Source organism: Diabrotica virgifera, chromosome 3, assembly GCF_917563875.1.
Source record: "Diabrotica virgifera virgifera chromosome 3, PGI_DIABVI_V3a".
Taxonomy (NCBI): domain Eukaryota; kingdom Metazoa; phylum Arthropoda; class Insecta; order Coleoptera; family Chrysomelidae; genus Diabrotica; species Diabrotica virgifera.
Genome location: NC_065445.1, coordinates 232,933,418 through 232,956,942, shown reverse-complemented (window position 1 = coordinate 232,956,942; position 23,525 = coordinate 232,933,418). Strand labels below are relative to the sequence as shown.

Below are 23,525 nucleotides of genomic sequence, written 5' to 3'. Positions count from 1 at the left end.
CTTTTTAATTATTTAAACATTGATCCCCTTGTATGATTTGGATACTTTCTTGAAAATATCTTTTGTACCCACCTAAACTTTGATATAACATTTGTTTTAACCTGTACGAATTTACATATTGACTTTTTTTTTATTTTATTAGGCTATAATACTTAGGTACCTTTTCGGACGGTTTTTTGCAAATACAAATTATGTATCAAACGAAAAAACTACATAAAACATGTTTGTAGCTCATGAAAAATCAAAGCGATTCGTTTCTTCATAGATCTTCTAGTTATAATGCAAAAAGAAATATGGTAGATGAAAAGAAATTTTTTTGGTGCATGCTCAAATCTGTGTCGATTTGATCGATATGCTACAAATGTTTTCTGTAGTGCTTAAAAAGACCTTTAAAATGAGCACTGTTAAATAATTTCGATTACATTCAAACTAAGCGAGATATGCTGCAAAAAAATTGATGACTAATTTATTTTAAGAAAAAATCCGAAGTATATAATTTAAACCCTCATCCACTAGAATTTAACTGCATCGTCTTTCTTCTATAACACATTTTATTATAGTGTCACTATGTTCAAAAAAATTGGACGGGTTTAAAATGCATGGATTTTGAAAAAAATAAGGTCAAAGTATATTGGTAGGGGAGCCTAAGCTAGGATTTTTGCAGTTACTCGAGCGAGTCAGAAAATCACATGGGGAGAAACTTTTACCCTGTAAATGTACCCATACCATATATGTATAATGGACTTTTAATACAGGGAGATCGTTAAGAGGGCCCGAAAAAAACTCTATATCCTTAGAATAGATAAGGTAAGTTAAGATTAAGATTCTTATAGAAGATAAGATAAGTTAAGTACATGCAAAACAGTGTATATTTCAAAAATCTGACGATTTGAGCGTAACGAATTGGGTGAGTTACAAAATTTTACAAAAAAAGCAAATATTTCGCGAATTGAACGTCAGACAGAAAAACTGCAATATTCGTGTTTAATAGTTTTCAAGAATCTATCGAGTAATACCAAACACGACCCCCACAGAGAGGAGTGGGGGTAACTTTAAAATTTTAAATATTAATTCGGCGATATTTCGCAAAATGAACTTCATATCAAAAAACTGAAGAATGCGTGTTGAATAATATTTTTTTTAAATCTATCTAATGACATTAAACACGACCCCTAAAGGATGTGGTGCTGGGAATTACTTTAAATTCTTAAATAGGATCCCCCATTTTTTGTTGCAGATTTGAATGTAAGAATAAAGTAACTTTTATTCGAGACTATAGATAGATTGCGGAACTACTAGGAGATTGCGGAAGTAAAGTATTGGTTGACTTGTTTAATACTATATATAATCATGGTTACTTACCAAATTATTGGCTGAAATCTACTTTTATACCAATTCCCAAGAAAGCGAAGGCAAAAGAATGTCATGATCATCGAACCATTAGCCTAATGAGCCACGTACTTTAAGGTCTTTCTGCGTGTGATCCATGCGAGAATATATAAAAGAATCGAAGAACATTTGGGCGAAACTCAATTTGGTTTTAGAAATGGACTAGGTACACGAGAGGCCCTGTTTGGTTTGCAGGTATTAGAACAAAGGAGTAGAGATGTAAATGCTGATGTGTACCTATGTTTTCTTGATTTCGAAAAAGCATTTGACAAAGTATCACATACTAAGATGTTAGACGTTCTCTAAGGTCAACTAATATTGACAATAAAGATCTAAAAATCATTGCTAACTTGTACTGGAATCAAAAAGCCACTGTTACAGTAGACGGTGATCACACAGAAGAGATTCAAATTCAACGTGGAGTCAGACAGTGATGTATTCTTTCACCATTAATTTTTAACATTTATTCAGAGAAGATGTGTGAAGAGGCACTCAGTACTACACAAGGTGGAGTTGTGATAAATGGGAAACTGATAAATAATCTCCGATATGCAGACGACACTGTACTGATGGCCAGTAGTGATACCGAATTACAATATCTATTGGATTCTGTGGTAGCACAGTGCAGTAATTATGGTCTCCACCTTAACATCAAAAAAACAAAATATATGGTCGTCAGTAAGGATAATGACATCGATGCTGGAATTCACGTTAATGATGTACAACTTAAGAGAGTTGAAGCTATAACATACTTGGGAAGCAGAATCACTGATAATTGGGATCCATCCACCGAAATACGTTGCAGAATTGCTCAAGCCAAATCAGAATTTTTCCGTTACAAGAAAATTCTATGCGGTCATGACATAAATTTGAGTCTTAGGACAAGAATTTTAAAGTGTTACGTGTTTTCCGTTCTTCTCTACGGAGTTGAGTCATGGACCTTAACAGGAAGAATGCTTAAGATGGTTGAATCCTTTGAATTATGGTGTTATCGAAGAATGCTTAGAGTTAGCTGGATGGACAGGGTGCGTAATGATATTATTCTGAGCAGGATGAAGAAAGGCAGAGAACTGGTAAAAATGATAAAGTCTATAAAACTCGAGTATTTTGCGCATGTTTGTAGACATCCGGAAAAATATAGACCTCTAATTATGCAGGGTAAAATATTAGGCAGAAAAAGTCGAGGAAGAAGAAGACATCTTGGTTAAGAAATTTGAGGCAATGGTTTGGTCACACTTCGGAATCGCTCTTCAGATCTGCTGCGAATAAAGTTATGATAGCCAACATGATCGCTAACGTTCGATAAACGGACATAGCACCCGAAGAAAAAGAAGATAGATAGATGGCGTTATAATCGGAAAAAAGATTGTAGGAAATGGAAAAATAAATTAAAAATCGGAAAATCCCCACGAAAATGGAAAACTTCTTTTTTTGGTTTTAGGACCTAATCTTCACAACCCAATAATAGGTCCCCATAACGCTCGAGTAACCGCATAGGCACTTGCCTCCCCTACTATTATCATTTATGCCGAACAACTAAGTAACATGAAAAATTATAATAAGGCGAATGCATAGTAATTTGTATACAATAATTTTAGACCAGAAGCACGGGAACTAGTAAGATGTTGTTTTTATCAATTTAATTTGTCAAATGAGTTTATATTCAATTATGCCATACCTGCCCAATTTTTATCTACACAGGTAAGCATACTTTTTATCACATTCAGCACAAATCGCTTTATGTACATTCATACTTATAAATATAGAGCTGGCTCGACCCGTGGGTGCAAGGGGTGCCTGGCGCCTGGGCGCCAAGTCCAAGGAACGCAAGCCGAACACACGCTAGGCTCAAACTTGCTTTTTTAATATTGTTCTGAAGCTATTTTATGTAATTTACTGTTCTAATTAGGAAATAATCCATAACTTATCTTGAAAAATGATTTTATTGACGTTTAGACTTCCACTTCAGACGTCGTTAAAAAAAATACAAAATATTAACAAATTAAAAAAAATGTTGTTGCGTAGTAAAAAGATTTCTTCTAATAGTTTAATTTAATCTGACTCATTTATGTCGGTAATTTAGAGATATATATTTTAAAGTAAAATTCTTTAAAATGATATTGCCAATATTTATGAGTTGCGTTCCTGGGACGAGTTTATTGAAAGATAGTTCATTCGATTACATGAAATCAACTTTAACTCAAGAATAACTGTCACAAAAAAGTCATAGCATGTGATATGTCTTTAAAAAGATAACTACATGCAATGGTGACAGTAAAATTCTCGTGTTAGTGATTTCATAGTAAATCACGAGGAAAAACCAGGAAAAAATCTCATGATACTATCCCGACATCGTAAATATTTGGTTTTAAATTCAGTTTATTCTAAAAACTAACACCAAATTCGAAGTTTATATGTATGCTATTTAAAATTATAAATAATATTAATAATACATAGATAAATAGACAATATTAAAATATAGGTTATGTACTATCCTCGACATGTTATTGACTTACTAATTATGGTATTTTTTTCTATTGACTTCCTCTTTTAGTATGGGTAACCACATCCTACTGCATTCTACCGAGGAATTTGCGACACAATTGGTTTGATTTAACATAATTAGAGCCGCTTCTTTGATTTTTCTCTGTTTACTATGTTCCTTTTAGGACTATATTTGAATATTTCCACTGAACTCTATGTTCATTGACCCATGCGTGTTGACATATTTGAGATCTATCAAATTTTCTATTTTTAATATTCCTAAGACTGATATTCACTTATTCTAACGATTAATTTGGTTTAATAATAGTCTTGATGTTTCACCTAAGTAAAATTGTTTGCATTGACAAGGTATTTTATAAATACAACTATTTGTTCTTTCTTATTCATTGTAAGGTTTATTTCATTTTTCAAGTTAAATTGTGGCTTATTTCTCAATTAGAATATGTAGTCAATTGCGCTTCTTGTCCTTAAAAAAACTACAAATAACAGAAACATACAAGTGCACTTTCGGTATTTTTTACAAAGGCATTAATGCTTACTGCACTTACGATATGCAAATGAAATATGAAACTGATTTAGATCAGGAGCAAAGTTCCGATTCTGCTGACAAAATTATAAATTATTGCCGTTTGCTGAACTGTGCATGTAAAAGCAGCGCATTAGTAGTCGGTATATTTTAAAGGTGACCGTAGAATCATAAATATTGATTTTCAAAAACCTAATTGTCTTCTTTACAGTCTGACCAAATTCACTTTGTATTTGAGAATTGAATGCGCACTAGTATTCACATTCACTTTTTCAAGCTCGATGATGACAAAATTAAAGCACTTTATGTTTATCTGCCCTGTCTTGACATAGTACAGTATTTTAGCAAAAGATAATATTGTCAGCAAATTATGCAAGGTGTCAAGATGCCTGATCAAATCAGTGAAGATTTAGCCACCAACCGCACTGACACTGCGTTTGAGCAGATATTACTTGACTCAGTATCAATTTCCAAAGAACTAGATTTCGAAACTAAATTGTCTGAAACTGTTCCATAATAATTATCATTTTTCTTTGCTGGAAAATGCATTGAGTGTGATAAATTCTGCAGAAAACTTACAAAAAAAAATAGCGCATGGAAATAAATCTTATATACATAGATGGTGATGATGAGACATGGATGTTAAAAATCATAATGCTAAACAAATTAGAAGCATTCGAATTGTGGTGCTATCGACGAATCCTAAAGTTTCGACACATCCTCTTCCAATGAAGATATTCTTTAAATGATTAATTCAGAACGTCTGCTTATAAAAATAATAAAGGGGAGAAAACCAGAATACTTCAGCTACATAATTGGAGGACCTAAATACTACCTACTTCGCCTTATAATACAAGGAAAAGTGGAGGAAAAGAGATGGATTGGTCGAAAGAAACTTTCAGAAGTAATGGTAATGCAAGTATTTGGTCTCATATTCAATATACATATTTTCAAAATTAACACCAAACTCTGAATTTTATGTATGTTATTGTAAAATATAAATAATGCATTATCAATATGTTATTGACTTACAATTTCTGGATAATACCATAAGGATTTTTCCTGGTTTTTCCTCGTTATTTACTGTGGAATCGCTAATACGGGAATTTTATTGTCATCATTGCATGTGACTGTCCTAAGACAAATCACATACTATGATTTTTCTGACGGATACTTCTGAGTTAAAGTTGATTTCATGTAATCGAATGAACTATCTTCCAATAAAGTCGTCCCAGGAACGCAACTCATAAATATTGACAATGTCATTTTAAAGTCGTCCATTTTCAAATAAAATATATATCTGAATTGTCAATACGAATGAGTCAGATTAAATTAAATTATTAGAAGAATTTTTTTACCAAGCAGCATAAACAAAATTTGTTTAATTTTGGTATTAATATTTTGTATTTCGATAAACGTTTCCAAAGAGGAAGTCGAAAAGTCAATAAATATATTAATTTCAAACTAAAATTGTGGCTTTATGTTCCAAATAAAACAGTAAATTATAATACGATAATAATTAGTGGGACTACATAATCATCATCGCTTAACAATCGCGTCCACTGCTGTACATAGGACTCCCCTAGTTTTTTCCAATGTTCTCTGCACTGGGTCGCTTGTAGCCAGTTTCTCGCTACCCTTTTTATGTCGTCGGTCCATCTAGTCGATGGTCAGTCTCGACTTCTTTTATAATTTCTGGGCCTCCATTCCATGATTCGTCGTGTCCACCGTCCATATTGTGTTCTAGCTAAGTGCCCTGTCCAGTTCCACTTAAGCGTCGTAGCTCTTTCGATGACGTCTGGAACTCCTGATCCTTGCCTGATTTGTTGGTGTGTTATGTGATCTCGAAGGCTCACGTTCAGCATTGCACGTTCCATGGCTCTTGGTGTAACTCTGAGTTTAATTGCGGATTTTTGCGTCAGTGTTAAAGTCTCTGCTCTATAAGTTTATACAGGCAAAACATATTGGTTATAAACCTTTTGCTTGAGACACATGGGAATTTAATTTTTTAGAATAGGGCTTAGTTTGCCAAATGCTGCCCATGCAAGGCCTATTTGTCTCAGTATTTCATGTGTTTGATTGTCTCTGCTTATTTTGAACTCATGTCCCAGATATTTGTAACCATCTGTTTGTTGTATGGTATTATTGTCAATACTTAGTTATATTTTCATAAGTTTAGTTTTCTCAAAGTTCATTTTTAATCCTGCTCTCTCAGATAGAGTTTTAAGCGAATGTATCATAGAAACTATATCCTGTAAGTTATCTACGATTAATATCTACATCATCCGCTAACCTCAGATGATTTAATCTCTCTTCATCTATATTGATACCCATATCTTACAGTTGAGTGTTTCTAAATATTGACTCTAGAGCTGCCATGAACAATTTAGGTGAAATATTGTCTCCTTGTCTTACTCCTCGACCTAAGCTGAATTTTTCTGTGTCTTCGTATAGTCGAATACTTGATTACGTACCTCATAGATGTTTTTGATTAGTGACGTGTACCTGTAATCTATTCGGCTTTACTTTAGAACTTCCAGTACTGTTTCAAACTCTACCGAATCAAAAGCCTTCTCGTAAGCCACAAATGTAAGAACCAGTGGTATGTTGTACTCGTTGCATCGAGTACAACATATCACTGGGAACACACAATAATGCTTAGTAAATATTTTAGGCACAAATAACAGAAGATATTGCTTTTGACACGAAGTGGTACAACACTGCTGATAAAGACAAAAGGAATTTTGTTTTGATGCTCAGTTCAGTAGCTAAAAAAGAAGTAGCCCTAAATGCTGGAAAAATTGTGACCATAAATTACGAATTTACTTTAAAGGTAAGAATTACATTTCGAAGTTTACTGATAATTGCTAGTATTCTAGTATTTATGTTAACAATACATTCAATAATAGAATTTATGTTAGTCTAAGATCCGAATTTAGGTCGATCTGTACCCATCTGCTCTTTGTTTTATTACATTTCATACATAGACAAATATTTCTAGCTTGGGTTGCCTATCAAAATCGTATCATAGTTATGCTTAACGGGGGGCGTAGTGGTTGAAATCAATATTATTATGCTATAACTATTTGTATTTAATAAGTATGGTAGAACTATTTTATTTTTAAATTAAATAGGCATATTTAGTACAACTCATAGAATATTCAAGAAAAAATTCAAAGAAAAATATTGAAAAATAAGCCAACGGTGGCAAATTTTTGAAGACACCTCAAAAGATAATGCAATTTGCGTTGGACATCAGAACTCACCATTAGCTCATGGTAAACAAAAAATTCAAAAAGATTTTACTAGCTTATGTGTTTCTCGAGGTAATGCTGTCGAGTTTTTTGGTTTTATTTAATTTTGACATTTTGATATCACCCAGAATTCGAAACAGCGATTTTTTTTTGCAAAAAAGGGCGAAAATTAACATATTATTGTGAAAAAAAAATAAGCACACAACAAAAAATATCTCGGCAGCATTACCTCAAGGAATGTCTAAAGAAAATATATACAAAATCCAGGTGGGTCGGTAAAGTAGTTTTTGAGTTACAATGTCTACAGCCTTTAAAAAAAGCATTTTTGAGAAAAACGCGTTTAAAGTACTGTCAACTTTTATTTTCAATTTCTTTTTTGTCTTTCAAATAATAAAATGATGCATACCGGAATATCTTTTTAAATCGCGGAGTAATTTACTAAAGAAAATGAGAACAGCTCGGCTGTCCCAAGTAGAAACACTGTAAGCGCCAATTCGAAAAATGTTCACCAGAGTAGAAAACGTAAAGGACTCAACTTTTCAAATTTCTATTTTGTTTGAAATAAAAGTGAAAACACATTAATTTAGTAAAACATACTCCTGTTTTTCAGTAAATATTTTTATAGAAAAAGAAAATAATCGTTTTCGTTTTGATTCAATTCGAGTCTCTTGCCATCCTCTGACACAGAGACCCAGAAACACTGTGTCAGAGGATGGCAAGAGACTCGAATTGAATCAAAACGAAAACGATTATTTTCTTTTTCTTTTTCATGCTTTACTCGGTTTAGAGTACAAAATGACCAAGTGTTCTTAAGGTATTCTGAGACGCATTGTTAGAGAAGCTCCTCCTAGCGGCGCCGCTTGATACTATCGTATCTCGGTTAACAGAATCCTGACTCTTGGTCGAAATTTATTTTATTTATTTTAAATATTTTTATGTGTGAATTTTATTTCCTGACTAGGTTTTAAACACATACAGTGTTTTTATTTGGGAAACCTGAAAATATAGTATAAAATTTCCCACTTTTTAAAGACGTTATACTTTATTCAAGTTCCTTTAACAAATATATAACAAATTGCAATAATTTAATGGTTAGTGTCTGGGTCATGCAATAGCTGTCATCCATGGTTATGGAAAAGCTTGTCCACTAGTGTCTCTGAGACTGACCAATTACGCCAAAACGATCATCCGTTTTTAGTCCGTTCTTTAACGGTAAAATATTGCAAAATCTCTAAATTTTTAAGAACCGCTTGGATTGACATGAAATTTGGCATACACATAGCTAACAAGTCAAAGAAAAAAAGTGATATTTTGCCGATATGTGCTTTTGCCCTGGGGTGGTTTTCACCCCCTCTTGGGGGTGAAAAAATATTCGTCCAAAGAAAGTCAGGAAATGGATAAACTGGCTAATTTTAAGTAACTTTTGTTCTATAGAGTTTTTTCACTAAGTCAATATTTTTCGAGTTATTTGGCAGTGAATATGTTCATTTTTTCAACAAAATAACCACGCTTTTAGACAGTTTTTCGCAAATAACTCAAATAGTAAGTATTTTGTCGAAAAAACGTTTTTAGCAAAAATATAGCCTGTCAAATTTAAAAAAAAAATGGTGTATATATCACGCCTCTACACCTAGTAGAAGCAGAGTTATAGGTAATAAAAAATAGGTTCATATTCGTCAAATTCCAAATGGAATACTTTAACGTGAAATAACAAAAAATGAAGCACATTTCGGGGAAAACTCATTACAACTTATTTAAAGTGTTTAAAAAAGCTTTATTCTTGTTTTATAAAAAAAATTTCTGCCATCAAAATTAAACAAGTTACGCTCAAAATAAAGTTAGTCCCTTTTGGTTTTGGTAAAAAAATCGAGAAAATCACCCCCTAATTAGTATCTTAAATGAACTTAATCGTTACGACTTCACAAGTTTCTTGACTCGTGTATATATTGTTTATATGATCTGTAAGTTTCATCGGTTCAAAATCCTTATTATTGAAAGGGCTGCAGTTAAAAGGGGTTGAACGAGTCACTGATCACGATTGTATGCAAATTTAGAAACACCAAATCTTAATAAATTTTTGTCTAACAGAAAAACAAAAAAATACATGATATTCAGAAAAGCAAATCTGACTTTTTTTTGTTTTTCGAGATTTTTGGTATCTCTAACAATTTTTAAGTTATTTTGAAAAAAAGCATATTTTTCAAAATTTAAATTTTTAAGAATTTTACTTTGAAACCAAATTTTTTCAAAAATAAACACTTTGAATCGACGAAACTTACAGATCATATAAACACAACATAAGTAAAATAATTTGTTGAGCGGTAACGATTAATTTCATTTAAGTTGCTAATTAGAGGGTGGTCTTCCCGATTTTTTTTTGAAAAAACCAAAGGGACCAACTTTATTGTGAGCGTTACTTGCTTAACATTAATGCTAGAAACTTTTTGTAAAAACAAAAATAAAGCGTTTTTTAAACACTATAAAAAAGTTATAATGGGTTTTCCCCAAAAAGTGCTTAATTTTTTGGATATTTCACGTCGAAATATTCTATTTGAAATTTGGTGAATATGAATCTATTTTTCATTGGCTATAACTCCGGTTCTATGAGATCCAGAGACCTAACGCGTACACCATTTTTTTTTACTTTTTACTAAGAACGTTTTTTTCGACAAAATACTTACATTGTGACTTATTTTTGCGAAAAAGCGTCTAAAAATGTAGTTATTTTGTTGAAAAATAAACATATTCACTCGCAAATAACTCGAAAAGTATTGACTTGGCGAAAAAGCTCTATAGAACAAAAGTTACTTAAAATTAGTCAGTTTACCCATTTCCGGACTTATTTTGGACATATATTTTTTCACCCCCAATGGGGGGTAAAAGCCACCCCCAGGGCAAAAGCACACATCGGCACAATATCACTTTTTTTCTTTGACATGTAAGCTATACGTATGCCAAATTTCATGTCAATCCAAGCGGTTCTTTAAAATTTAGAGCAAAAACCGTGAAAGAATGGACTATTTCAGACATCAAAGAAATAAGTTTATTATTTCTGTATAGGTACATATTTCTACAAATTATATTAAATTCTCTGTATAAACAAATTATATTATGCAGTTTTTAATAAAAAATTTTCGTTTATTGTTATAACTTTGTATATATAATATTTATGTTAAGATTTAGTTTTACAGCCTGTAGTTTTTTTTATTAATTTGGGCTATTATAAAGGGGTCTAGGACGTTTCATCGCCGCCGTTTCGATGCCGCCAGTTCGATGCCGATACCGGCCGATTCATCGCCAGTCAATTAATCGCTATCTGATATATTTCCGAATTTTCGACAGTTACAATTATTAGTTATTTTTAGTACTAATTAGGAATTCTAGGAAATGCTAGATATGACGGAGATGAAATGTACTGGCGATGAACCGGCGGCATCGAAACGGCCGGCGATGAACCGGCGGCATCGAAACGTCCCATTCCGATTATAAAGTTATCTTACTTAAAATTCAGCCGACTTAGGCTAAGGCTCCACGGGCGGGAAATTGACGCTAGCAGTAGCAGTAAAATGAACTTAAGCTTCCGCGGAACGGAATAGGGATAGCCGAACTGTACCGACTACAAGACTTATGCGTAGTCGGTTCAGTTCGGCTATTCCCATTCCGTTCCGCGGAACCTTAAGTTCATTTTACTGCTACTGCTAGCGTCAATTTCCCGCCCGTGGAGCCGTAGCCTTACAAGTGAAAAATCGACCAAATTCATTCAGCATCTGTGTTTCTAATTATTGGTCAAGGTTTACCAAACATTATTTTGTAGATTTTTTTAAGAACAAAATTCATTTTGTAAAGACTACTTATATTTGTTAGTTTACGAATTATAATAACTTAAACAATTAAATTGTTTATAATAAATTCTCGTCACTTCCGGCGCAAAAGAAATTTATAAATTCGAATTCAGCAGATCAAAATATTATTAAATTTTTATTCATATTTGATAATTAATAGGTAACACCCAGTTTAATTTTAAAAATATATTTTTTCTACAACCGTGTTAAAAATACAATTTTTAGCACTCGATACGAGCGTTAAAAATGCTACTTTAAGGCACCAGTGCTTTAAAAAATTTTTAAGGAACTGCAGTTCGTATTGACCGTATATGCAATTTTGTTGTAATGTCAAAAAATATAAAATTGGAATGTCATTCAAGTTCAAGTAAAAGTTTTTGTGGATATTGTCCTGTAATTACGTTTGTAGAAAAATATTGTATGATATGCGTGTTAAAAAGTACATTTTTAAGGCACTCATGTGAATTGCAGAACTCGCTATCGCTCATTCTGCAAACTTTCACATGCGTGCCTTAAACGTGTACTTTTAACACTTATATCATAAATAACTATTAAATAATTAATAGAATAAACTTAAATATTTTATACACGACAAATTTCTACTGCACTTATTACAATAACCATCAATAACTAACAAACAATTAAAAATTGCCTTGGTAATATCAATGGTCTTGGCGAATGTAAAATGTAAATCATGCGATTCCCACGGTAAATCACTGTAAAACCCAAAAACCAAATAAAAACACTGTATATCCCGTATTTACAGTGTTTATACTTGGGGATATGGATATAATGTGTTTTAAATTGGTGAAGTGAAGATGGAATGAGATATAATGTGTTTCATAGCAATGTTAAATTGTGGTTCTACTAATTTTTTATTTTTTTCTTCCTTGGTAATTGGTAGATAACAACACCCTAAATCCAAAAATGCAATAAAAGTGATTTTGAAAAAGAAATGGATATGCAGTGTTTCTACTTGAGGAAGCCGAGCTGTTGACCGTTGTTCACTACGTTCAAGTGTGCTGACGCTAACCTGCTGCAAATCAAGTCTAAGGTAGGGCAATTCAACACTATCTCCCTACCTCCCTACCTTCGACTCGTTTTGCAGTAAGTTCGTGCCAGCGCGCTTGAGCGTAGCGTGAAACGGTCAGCAGCTGTTCTTATTTTCTTTTGTAAATTACTACGCGATTTAAAAACATATTTCGGTGGGCATCACTTTAGCATGTGACAGACAAAAAAGAAATTAAAAATAAAAGTTGACAATACTTTAAATGCGTTTTTCTCAAAACTGTTTTCCGGGCAGTAGAGATTGTAACTCAAAAACTACTTGACCTCACCGGGAATCAAAAACTCACCTGGAATTTTGTATATATTTTCTTTAGACATTCTTTGAGGTAACGCTGTCGAGATATTTTTTGTTTTATGCTTATTATTTATTTAACAATTATAAATATGTTGATTTTCGCTCTTTTTGCAAAAAAAATCCTTTGTTTAGACTTCTGAGTGATATGTTGATATCCAAAATCAAAATTAGATAAAACTAAAAAAACTCGACAGCGTTGCCTCGAAAAACTCGTAAACTCGTAAAAACTAATAAAATCTTTTTGAATTTTTTGTTAACCATGATCCAATGATGAGTTCTGACGTCCACTGCAAAATTCATTATATTTTGAGGTGCCTTTTAAAAATTTACTACCGTCGCGCGTCGGCTTATTTTTCATATCAGTATTTTTCCTTAAATTTTTTCTTGAGTAATCTATGAATTATACTGAATACGCCTATTTAATTTAAAAATAAAGTAATTCTACCATATTTTCAAAAAAAATGTGTTTCGAATATACCATCACTAGATGTTAAAGAAAAATTTAAACTGAATTCCAATACATTAATATTTTCAGCAGAAACCATAGCTATCATAAAAGAATGCCAATACGCCGAAAATAAAAATCTCAAACAAATAATAGCTATTTGTATAACAAGGGAGGAAAGTGCTACTTTTCCTCCCGAGAATGAAGTTTACTGCCCGACGCGTAGCGGAGGTCAGTAATCATTCAAGGGAGGAAAAGGCACTTTACTCCCATGTTATACATATGGTTTTTCCACCTTCCTCAAATAACAAGTCATTTTTTCATTTTTACTTAATTTATTTATTTTATGTAACTAACCAACAAAATTTATTAGAACTAAAACTAACAAGTAGGTACAATATAACCGTCAACTGTCAAATATAAGTCAAGTTATTAATGTAAACATTGTTAAATCAGAATAACAATTTACTGTTTTTTACCATTCTGCAAAATAAAGAGTGTTTTTAAATAAACGTTAAAATGTATAGATACTTACGTAATAGAAAATAGATATTGTACAGGGCGTCAATAAGTTATATTTCATGAATAAAATACCATGACGTTCTTTTTTACTTTTCCTCTCTAGGGAGGAAAAATATTTTCCTCCCTAGGGAGGAAAAGTACAACTTTGCTCCCTACAATCAGGTCCGGAAAAGTATACTTTCGGTAGAGGTAGGTGGAAAACATATTATCCGACTCATTTTCAGTTTTAAAAAGTTTCTCTAGTCGACTAGACGAAAATTCTGTTAACGTAAATCCCTATATAAAAGAATTAAAAATACTGTTATATAATGTAAACAACTATGCAGTGTCATATAGTATTCACATGGATATATGGTTAAAAGCTCATATTGGTCGTGGAAATAATGAAAAAGTAGATCAGTTGGCAAAATACAGCACTTTCAGTGGCGAGGAAACATTGTATGATATTGGACTTCAAGAATGTATAACCATAAGTAAAACCAGACTACATGATTACTGGAAACTTCAATGGAATCAATACTGTATAAATTGTCCGACAAGGTATATTTTTTTACATCCGAAAATCCCGACAGATTATTGACATAAAAATTTAGATTTTTCAAGACACGATATTGTTAGTATCTCTCGACTAAAATTTTGCCAGGACTGTTAGCCCGCACATCTATAAAAAATCAATGTAATACAGTCGGATTTGTGCGAAAATTGCAATACAATAAGTGACTTGGATCATATATTTTTTGCATGTGACAAATATGTGACACAAAGAAATCTATTGAATATTCAGCTATTAAAAGGAAACCTTTATCCCCCATATAATCTGATGAACTTACTAGCTTTGAACAAACCGTCAATCTTTAGAATTCTTTTAGATTATGTTAAGTAATTTAAATTGAAACTTTAGATTATAAAATTAGTCGTGTAAATTAATAATACCCCGTATCCCTACTAAGTCTGTGGTTAGTCACCCTGAACGACCTAGGTGCGAAAATTTTTTTCCCTTCCCTACCCTTGATTGTTCGATTGGATTTGTAACGGTCTTGGTGTATGGTCAGGCGTTGATTTTAAGAAGTGTTGCTGGCTAAGTGGGCGCAATTCCCAAAGGCCATAAAAGAAGAAAAAAAAAAACACAAAATATTCTGAGCATTCTACGATATGACCACATCTCGAAGGTTTCTAATTTGTTCATCATGTTAACCTTCATGATCCAGGTTTCACGTCCATATAGTAATACAGGATACACATAACATTTTAGGAACTCGATTCTTAGTTGTAAATTCAGCTTAGAGTTGCTCAGAATAGATCTAAGTTTCATAGATGCTCCTCTGGCAATTTCTATAAGAGTTTTCATTTCTTCATCCGGATTTAGTGTCTCTAGTGGCCTATATAGTCATCATCATAATCGTCAACCCGTATGCGTCCATTGCTGGACATAGTCCTCCCTCATCCCTTTCTATCTGTCTCTGTTTTGTGCGGCTCGCATCCAATTACCGATAACATTTTGGCAAGCTGGCGACGTATCCTGCCCAATTCCTCTTTAGCAACTCGATTTTTTCGACAGCGTCTTCCAGCGTCGATTTTTTCAACAGCGTTGTTTTCGTTCTACGACGTATTTCTTCGTTTGAGATTCGGTCTATCAGGGATACACCCAACATCTGGCGCTCCATAGCCCTCTGAGTTACGCGAATCTTGTTCACTACTTTTTTTATGAGTGTTAATGTTTCCTCTCCATAAGTGAGTACAGGTAATATACACTGGTTAAAGATTTTCCTTTTCAGGCCTATGGTAAGTCCGATTTAAATACATAGGTCAGTTTACCAAACGCTGTACAGGCTAATCCTATGCGACGTAGGAGCTCACACGTCTGGTTTTCTCTTCCCAACCGAATTTCATGTTCCAGGTAATTATAAGATGCAGTCTGCTCAGTATCCATACTTTCATTACATCAAAAACAATATTACGATTATTTGCGTCTTGTAAATATTAATCTTTATTCCGACGTCTAAAGAAGCGTAATATAATTTGTTCAAAACTTTTATTGTATCATCCATACGATCGGCTATAAGAACAATGTCATCTGTCTCCTTGCCGTACTCCTCGCTGTATACAGAATTTATTTGTTTGTATTTCAGATAGTCTTACGCTAGCCGTTACCGTTTGGTAGATACCTCTCTGCGATCCCGGAAGGGGATAGATCTAATTCAGGAATAGCACACCTGCCCACGCGAGCTCATGGATTTCCCCAGCATCCCTTGATCGGGAAACTATGTCCAAACCCAATGCATTCCCATCTCATCCCTCCATATCCAATGGCCAAGCGTGGCGTTTTATTGGCTTAACACCCCAAAGGTCTATTAGACCAGGGTAGAAAAATAAATATGAGGGATTTCAGGGTAAAAATCAATACAGGTATTTGAAGGTGCTAAATCGTAGGGGGGATAGAGTTGATTAAAAATACATAGAGAGGTACTCGTAAATCGACCTCATTTTTTTATAAACAAAGAAAATATTATTTTTTGCCTATAGCATTTTTAGTATCATATTTACAGCAGAAGTTGTTTTACGAAAGTTATGTATCATGAAAAAACGATTAATTGGAATTTTTATAAGTTAAAATCCATAAAGAATTAACCGAGATAATTGCAAAAAACCACGTTTTTTGCACTATTTTGTAAATGTTAATAACTTTTACCAAATAGGACGAAAGGATCTTATTATACCTTGATCATGAGGAAATTAATTGCCTTTATGAGTGTACAGAATTTCAAGAACATCTGTTTGTTAGTTTACGAGTTATGTTAAATGTTTATCCCAGACATCGGATGTTTAAACAATTATTGTTCCCCTAGCAGTATTTTCAGAGCTTTTTGGCAAAGTGCAATGGGTGTATAAAGACTCAAAGTACTAGGAAAGTTAAAAAATAGAATATATTTGTTTTTTTAAATGTTATTAAACAAGTCGATAAATAAATGGTGACTTTTTTCCTTAAAAACAATTAGAGTATCTTTTTTATTTTTTCTGATAAATAATTATAAATGGCTATATCACAAAGCTGATAAAAAAACACACATTAAAAATGAAAAACAACTTTCTAGGACCAATAATAGCCAAGTTATACTTGACTTAAAAAATCTCATCTCTATTGTTTATAAATATTAATAGTTTAAATTTTTACAGAATGATAATAAATATCTATGTTTTACATTGCAATTGATAAGTACAGAATATCTTCTATTTAAAACGAGTAATAACCTTTTAAAATGAAGTTACACACGCTGACTGAGCTGGAATCGTGTGATGGAGAAGATTGTCGGAGTCCAGTGCGCGTCGAAATTTTGCTATAGAAAGTTCAATTTGGAGCGCTTGAAAATTTTAAAATATGTCAGCTTCCAGAGACCATAGAGCCTTTAATTTTTTTAACTGGAGTAAATCGACGAAAGAATAGCAACTAGTTAATTTTCATTTACCGGAAAATGGGAAAATTCTGGAAAATGGACTTTTTTATTCAACATTCATTTACAACGTTAACACATATATAATTTCATAAATATTTTCATAAAATATTATAAATTTGTGAATAAATATTAAAATAAAATTATATAATATATATCTATTGATATACAGGGTGGTTCATTTTATTCGCCTCGGTGTCTGTACGGAAAACGACTTGATTTAAAAAAATATTCATAGAAATATGCCAGGCCATTAACACTACAATCTAAAAATAATGTAAATTATACAGGGTGCTTTAAAAAAGAGTGGTATATCAAAGATATATTTTTTTATGGAACACCCTATTTAAACAGATGTTTATTGTGACAAAATTTATAATTACTTAATCGTACATTTTTAGATTTAAAAATTAATTGAAAACAAAAATGTTCTCAAATTAAAAAAAAATGTATGTATAGATTGTGATTATTGATCTTCGTTAATTCTACACAGTTTTTGTACAGGTTCATTAATTTCTTCCACATTATCCATAATTTCTTGAAAAAAAAAAATGAATTTTACCGAGCGTTACATATATTGCAAAGATGACACTGACGAAAAAAGATGCTACAACCTTTTGACAGTTATTATAGATGACGAAAGTGAAGTTGAAGAAGATTTGTTTCAAAAAATTAGGGATAATGTTGAAGAAATAAAAAATTAATGAACCTGTACATAAACTGTGTAGAATTAAAGAAGATCAAAAATTATAATCTATACACACATTTTTTTTTTCAAATTTGAGAATGTTTTTGATTTCAATTAGTTTTTAAATCTAAAAATGTACGATTAACTAATTATAAATTTTGTTGATGTTGTTCTGAAGCTATTTTCTTGTGGCATTTTTATAATCAAGTATATTCAAATGGGAAATAAGCCACAATTTTACCTAAAAATGATTTTATTATCGTTTCGACGCCCAAGTCGGGTGTCGTTGTCAAAATACAAAATAATACTAAATAAACAAAAATGTTGTTGCTTAGTAAAAAATTCTTCTAATAATTTATTTAATCTGACTCATTTATATCGGCAATTCAGACACGTTTAATACATTTTAAAGTAGACGACTTTAAAATGATATTGCCAATATTGATGAGTTGCGTTCCTGGGACGACTTTACTAAAAGATAGTTCATTCGATTACATGAAATCAATCCCAACTCAAGAATATCCGCCACAAAAAATTATACCATGTGATCTGTCTTTAAAAAGACAACCAAATGCAACGGTGGCATTGAAATTCTCGCGTTAGAGATTCCATAGTAAATAATAAATAAAATAATAAAACTAAACCTAACAGTGAACAAGAAAGAACAAAGAATTGTATTTATAAAATACCTTGTGAATGCGAACAATTTTATATAGGTGAAACGTCAAGACCATTAGACGTTAGAGTAAATGAACATCAGTCCTATATAAAAAATAGAGAATTTGATAGATCTCTAATATGTCAACACGCATGGGATAATGAACATAGAGTTCAGTGGAGAGATTCAAGTATAGTCCTAAAAGAAGCAGATAGTAAAAAGAGAAAAATCAAAGAAGCGGCTCTAATTATGCTAAATGAAATCAATTGTGTCGCAAATTCCTCGGTAGAATGCAGTAGGATGTGGTTACCCATATTAAAGGAGGAAGTCAATAGAAAGAAAATACCACAATTAGTAAATCAGTAACATATTGAGTACATATTTAGTATTTTAGTATTATTTAAAATTTAAAATATCAAGTCAGAATTTGCTATTATTTTTGAGAATAAACTAAATGTAAACCCAAATACTTACGATGTCGGGATAGTATCACGAGGTTTTTCCTGGTTTTCCCTCGTGATTTACTATGGAATCTCTAACGCGAGAATTTCAGTGCCACCGTTGCATTTGGTTGTCTTTTTAAAGACAGATCACATGGTATGATTTTTTGTGGCGGATATTCTTGAGTTGGGATTGATTTCATGTAATCGAATGAACTATCTTTTAGTAAAGTCGTCCCAGGAACGCAACTCATCAATATTGGCAATATCATTTTAAAGTCGTCTACTTTAAAATGTATAATACGTGTCTGAATTGCCGATATAAATAAGTCAGATTAAATAAATTATTAGAAGAATTTTTTACTAAGCAACAACATTTTTGTTTATTTAGTATTATTTTGTATTTTGACAACGACACACGACTTGGGCGTCGAAACGTTAATAAAATCATTTTTAGGTAAAATTGTGGCTTATTTCCCATTTGAATATACTTGATTATAAATTTTGTTACAATAAACATCTGTTTAAAAATGCTGAATAGTCTATTATGAAGATCTAAGAAAAAATTTGTCACCGACTCTTAGATTTGTAAATATCTCTTTTTTTCTAAAATTTTATATTTTTGTAAAAATTGAAATAAATCAAAATACCCTATACTTACGTATAGTCTAGCTTATTTTTTAAGGGCAATTTCAAAATTTCATCACGTGTAGGATGTTCCATAAAAAAATGTATCTTTGATATACTCCTCTTTTTTTAGCACCCTATATAACTCACATTATTTTTAGATTGTAGCATTAATTGCCCTGTATATGTCTATAAAGAAATTTTTTTAAATCAAGTCGTTTTCCTTACAGACACCGAGGCGGATAAAATGAACCACCCCGTATATAAATAGATATATACTATAATTATATTTTAATATTTATTCACAAATTTATAATATTTTATGAAAATATTTATCAAACTATATTATTATTGTGAACATTGTAAATGAATGTTGAATAAAATAGTCCATTTTCCAGAATTTTCCGATTTTTCCGGTAAATGAAAATTAGCTGGTTGTTATTCTTCCGTCGAGTTACCCTTTAAAAAATGAAGGCTCTACGTTTCCTGGAAGTTGAGATATAAAATTTTTCAACCGCTCCAATTTGAACTTTCTATAGCAAAATCTCGACGCGCGAAACTGGACTCCAACAATCTTCCCAATCACATGGTACCAGCTAAGTCAGCGTGAGTAACTTCACTTTAAAGGGTTATTACTCGTTTTAAATAGAAGATATTCCGTACTTATCAATTGCAATATCATATATAGTTATTTATTATGATTCTGTAAAAATTTCAACTCTTAATATTTATTATTAAAAAAGTATAACTTAGCTATTATTGGTCCTAGAAAGTTGTTTTTCTTTTTTAATGTGTGTTTCTTTACGAGATTTTTGATACAATCAATTATATTTATTTATCATAAAAAATAACAAAGATATTCTAATTGTTTATAAGGAAAAAACTCACCATTTTTTTTATCGACTTGTTTAAGAACATTTAAAAAACAAATATATTCTTTTTTTAACTTTCTTAGTACTTTTAGTCTTTAACAACCCATTGCACTTTGCCAAAAGCTCTGAAAATACTCCTAGGGCAACAGTGATTGTTTAAACATTCGATATCTGGGATAAGCATTTAACATAACTCGTAAACTAACAAACAGATCTTCTTGAAATTTTGTACACTAATAAAGGCACTTAATTGCCTTATGATCAAGATATAATAAGTGCCTTACGACCTATTTTGTAAAAGTTATTAACATTTACAAAATAGTGCAAAAAACGTGGTTTTTTGCAATTATCTCGGTTAATTCTTTCTGGATTTGTACTTATAAAAATTCAAATTAATCGCTTTTTCATGATACACAACTTTTGTAAAACAACTTTTGCTGTAAATATGATACTAAAAATGCTATGGGGAAAAAACAATATTTTCTGACTTTGACCTTTGTTTATAAAAAAATGAGGTCGATTTACGAGTACCTCTCTATGTATTTTTAATTAACTCTATCCCCCCTACGATTTAGCACCTTCAAATACTTGTATTGATTTTTTCCCGTTTTTATTTTTCGACCCTGGACTATATAGTAATTGCAAGTATTTATATATTTTTTTTATTTTTAGATGTATCGAACCATATATTCGTACTACATGTTTTTGAGGACAATGGGAAGGAATCATTAAAAATTACAGATATACGATCAGGATGGCTATGGTTATTGGACTTTGATAAATCCGAAATAGTTTGGACTTGTTATTTATAGTGCTTTTTAGATAATAGTATAAAAATAAGTAATGTTGTTTTAGGTATACTTCACGTACAGGCCTGGATCCCGCGTACCTACTAAAAAAAGTCGATTAATAGCAAGCTGAAAATTTGTTACCCGTTAATAGCTAAACGGTGTCTAGTCGGACAAATTTTGATGTACGGGAACACTTGAAAAGGGGAAGTTTTAATTGTGGAACGTCATTTTTATTGTTGACTTGTCATCCTGACAAGTTTATGATTGTGAAAACTAGGAGGTTGTTTTTAAATTTATTCAATAACAAACTTTATGTCATATATGAAAAAATGTTTGCCCGACAAATATGTTGGGCATTTTAATAAGTCAGACACGTAGAAGATGTCAAATGCCAGGTATTATATTATTGGTAAATAGCAGTCTGATTTTTGCATGAAAGTTTAATGAAAGGGTAACAAATTAATTGGAAGTTCTTTCCGACAAAATACATGGGACGTTTTCGTTGTCTGATATTCGAAACCCGTAACCTGTTCCACAATTAAATTTTCCGCTGTTCCAGTGTTGCCATGCATCCAAGTTTGTCCGACTAGACACCATTAAGCTATTAACAAAATAGCTTGCTATTAATAACCTTTTTTGGTGCGCAGGATCCAGGCCTAGTATTAATAAAATGTATTAGAATATTGCATTACATTTTTTTTTCAATGAACAAAAATATAAAGTCATTTCACAGTTCATAAAAATACTTATTCTAATTATATTATAAATCTAAATATTTAAAAAACAAAAATGTGAAAACTAAGCATAAAATCAGAATACCTACCCTTTAATCGTCTCACAAACAACCAGCGGTTTGACAATTTTTTTTAAGTATTATCTGGTGAAACATTGCAACACTCAAAGTAGTCAGGTATTTATATTCTTCTTCTTCTTGATATGCCTATCCGTGACAACTGTTGGCGATCATCATGGTAATCTGTATCTTATTTACAACAGCGCAGAAAAGAGCATCCTGCACCTCGCTTTCCAAATATTTTTTCTTGCAGGAAGGCATATTTGGATTCATTCCGATTTATTCTAACTTTCGAAATTTCATGGTGGTCAGTCCTTCTCGGTTCTTCTACATTCTGCTGAGGAACTCATCATTTGTGACCCGGTCAGTCTACAATCAAATGCTTCAAATTTTCTGCAGATACAAGGTACGTGATTCAACGCCATAAAAAGGACAGAGAAGACGTGTACTATTATCCTTACTTTTTATAGAAGACGTAGTATTATAGTAGTTGTAGAATTATTGAGATATTCTTTATTGAACACTTTATTACAATTATACCTAAAAGCCTTAGTCTCTATCATTAACCTATCTTCTACTACCAATCCTGACATCCTGTCATTGGTCGCGTTCACCATAATTAATCCGCTTGCAAGCCGATTAAAAAAAAAGAATGTGTGTACTTTGTACGCACTTAAGAAATTATACTTCTATTATATGATTTTTTTAAAATACATATACTTTAAACAGTTCGTTTTAATTTTTTTTAAACACCAAACTAATTTTGTGCTGACCGCTTTCAAAAAAAAATAAAAAAAAAGTATAGGATTGCTCCGGATTCGAACTCAAGACTTCTCGATCTCTGGCCGAATGCTATACCAAACACGCTACGAGGACTGTGTCTGTATCGGTTCGGACGTACCTAATGACAATTCACGGTAACAAACAGACAAGGTGAAGTATAATAAATATACAATAAACTGTTTTAATAATACTCATCTTACTCCTGAGGAAGACAAATCCAAAGACACAAAAATTATAATAAATATATCTACTAAAAACACTACTATATCCTTTTCACAACTTTTCTTGCACTGATATATTTATACATAACTTGAAAGATTTAGCAACTAAACGCCATACTGCCTGTGTGCGCATGCGCGCAGTATTATGAAATTTTACTCTCAATTCGCACCTAAAGAAGTACAACTTCAGAAAGCACTTGAAGGACTGCTGACGTTGACGTTTGACTGTTGTATTTATTGTTTTTTCGCCTTAGAAAATATTTTTGTTATGGGACGAAATTATCCCTTAATTTTTAAATGCCATTATAAATTTAGCGGATGTGCTTCAAAATATTCCAAAAGGGCAAGCTGAAATGA

At 31.9% G+C, this 23,525-nt stretch overlaps 1 protein-coding gene across 1 annotated transcript in view; it reads left to right on the top strand.

The window, feature by feature from the left end:
* The window catches only part of LOC114341019 (uncharacterized), a 29,536-nt gene extending 7,516 nt beyond the window's left edge, over positions 1-22,020 (top strand). Inside the window, exons 2-4 of the mRNA XM_050645959.1 lie at positions 2,988-3,090; positions 7,095-7,253; positions 21,253-22,020. Coding sequence (XP_050501916.1) covers positions 2,988-3,090; positions 7,095-7,253; positions 21,253-21,312 — 322 coding nt within the window. The 3' untranslated portion in view covers positions 21,313-22,020. The remainder of the gene's footprint in view (positions 1-2,987; positions 3,091-7,094; positions 7,254-21,252) is intronic.
* Positions 22,021-23,525: the final 1,505 nt, after the last annotated feature.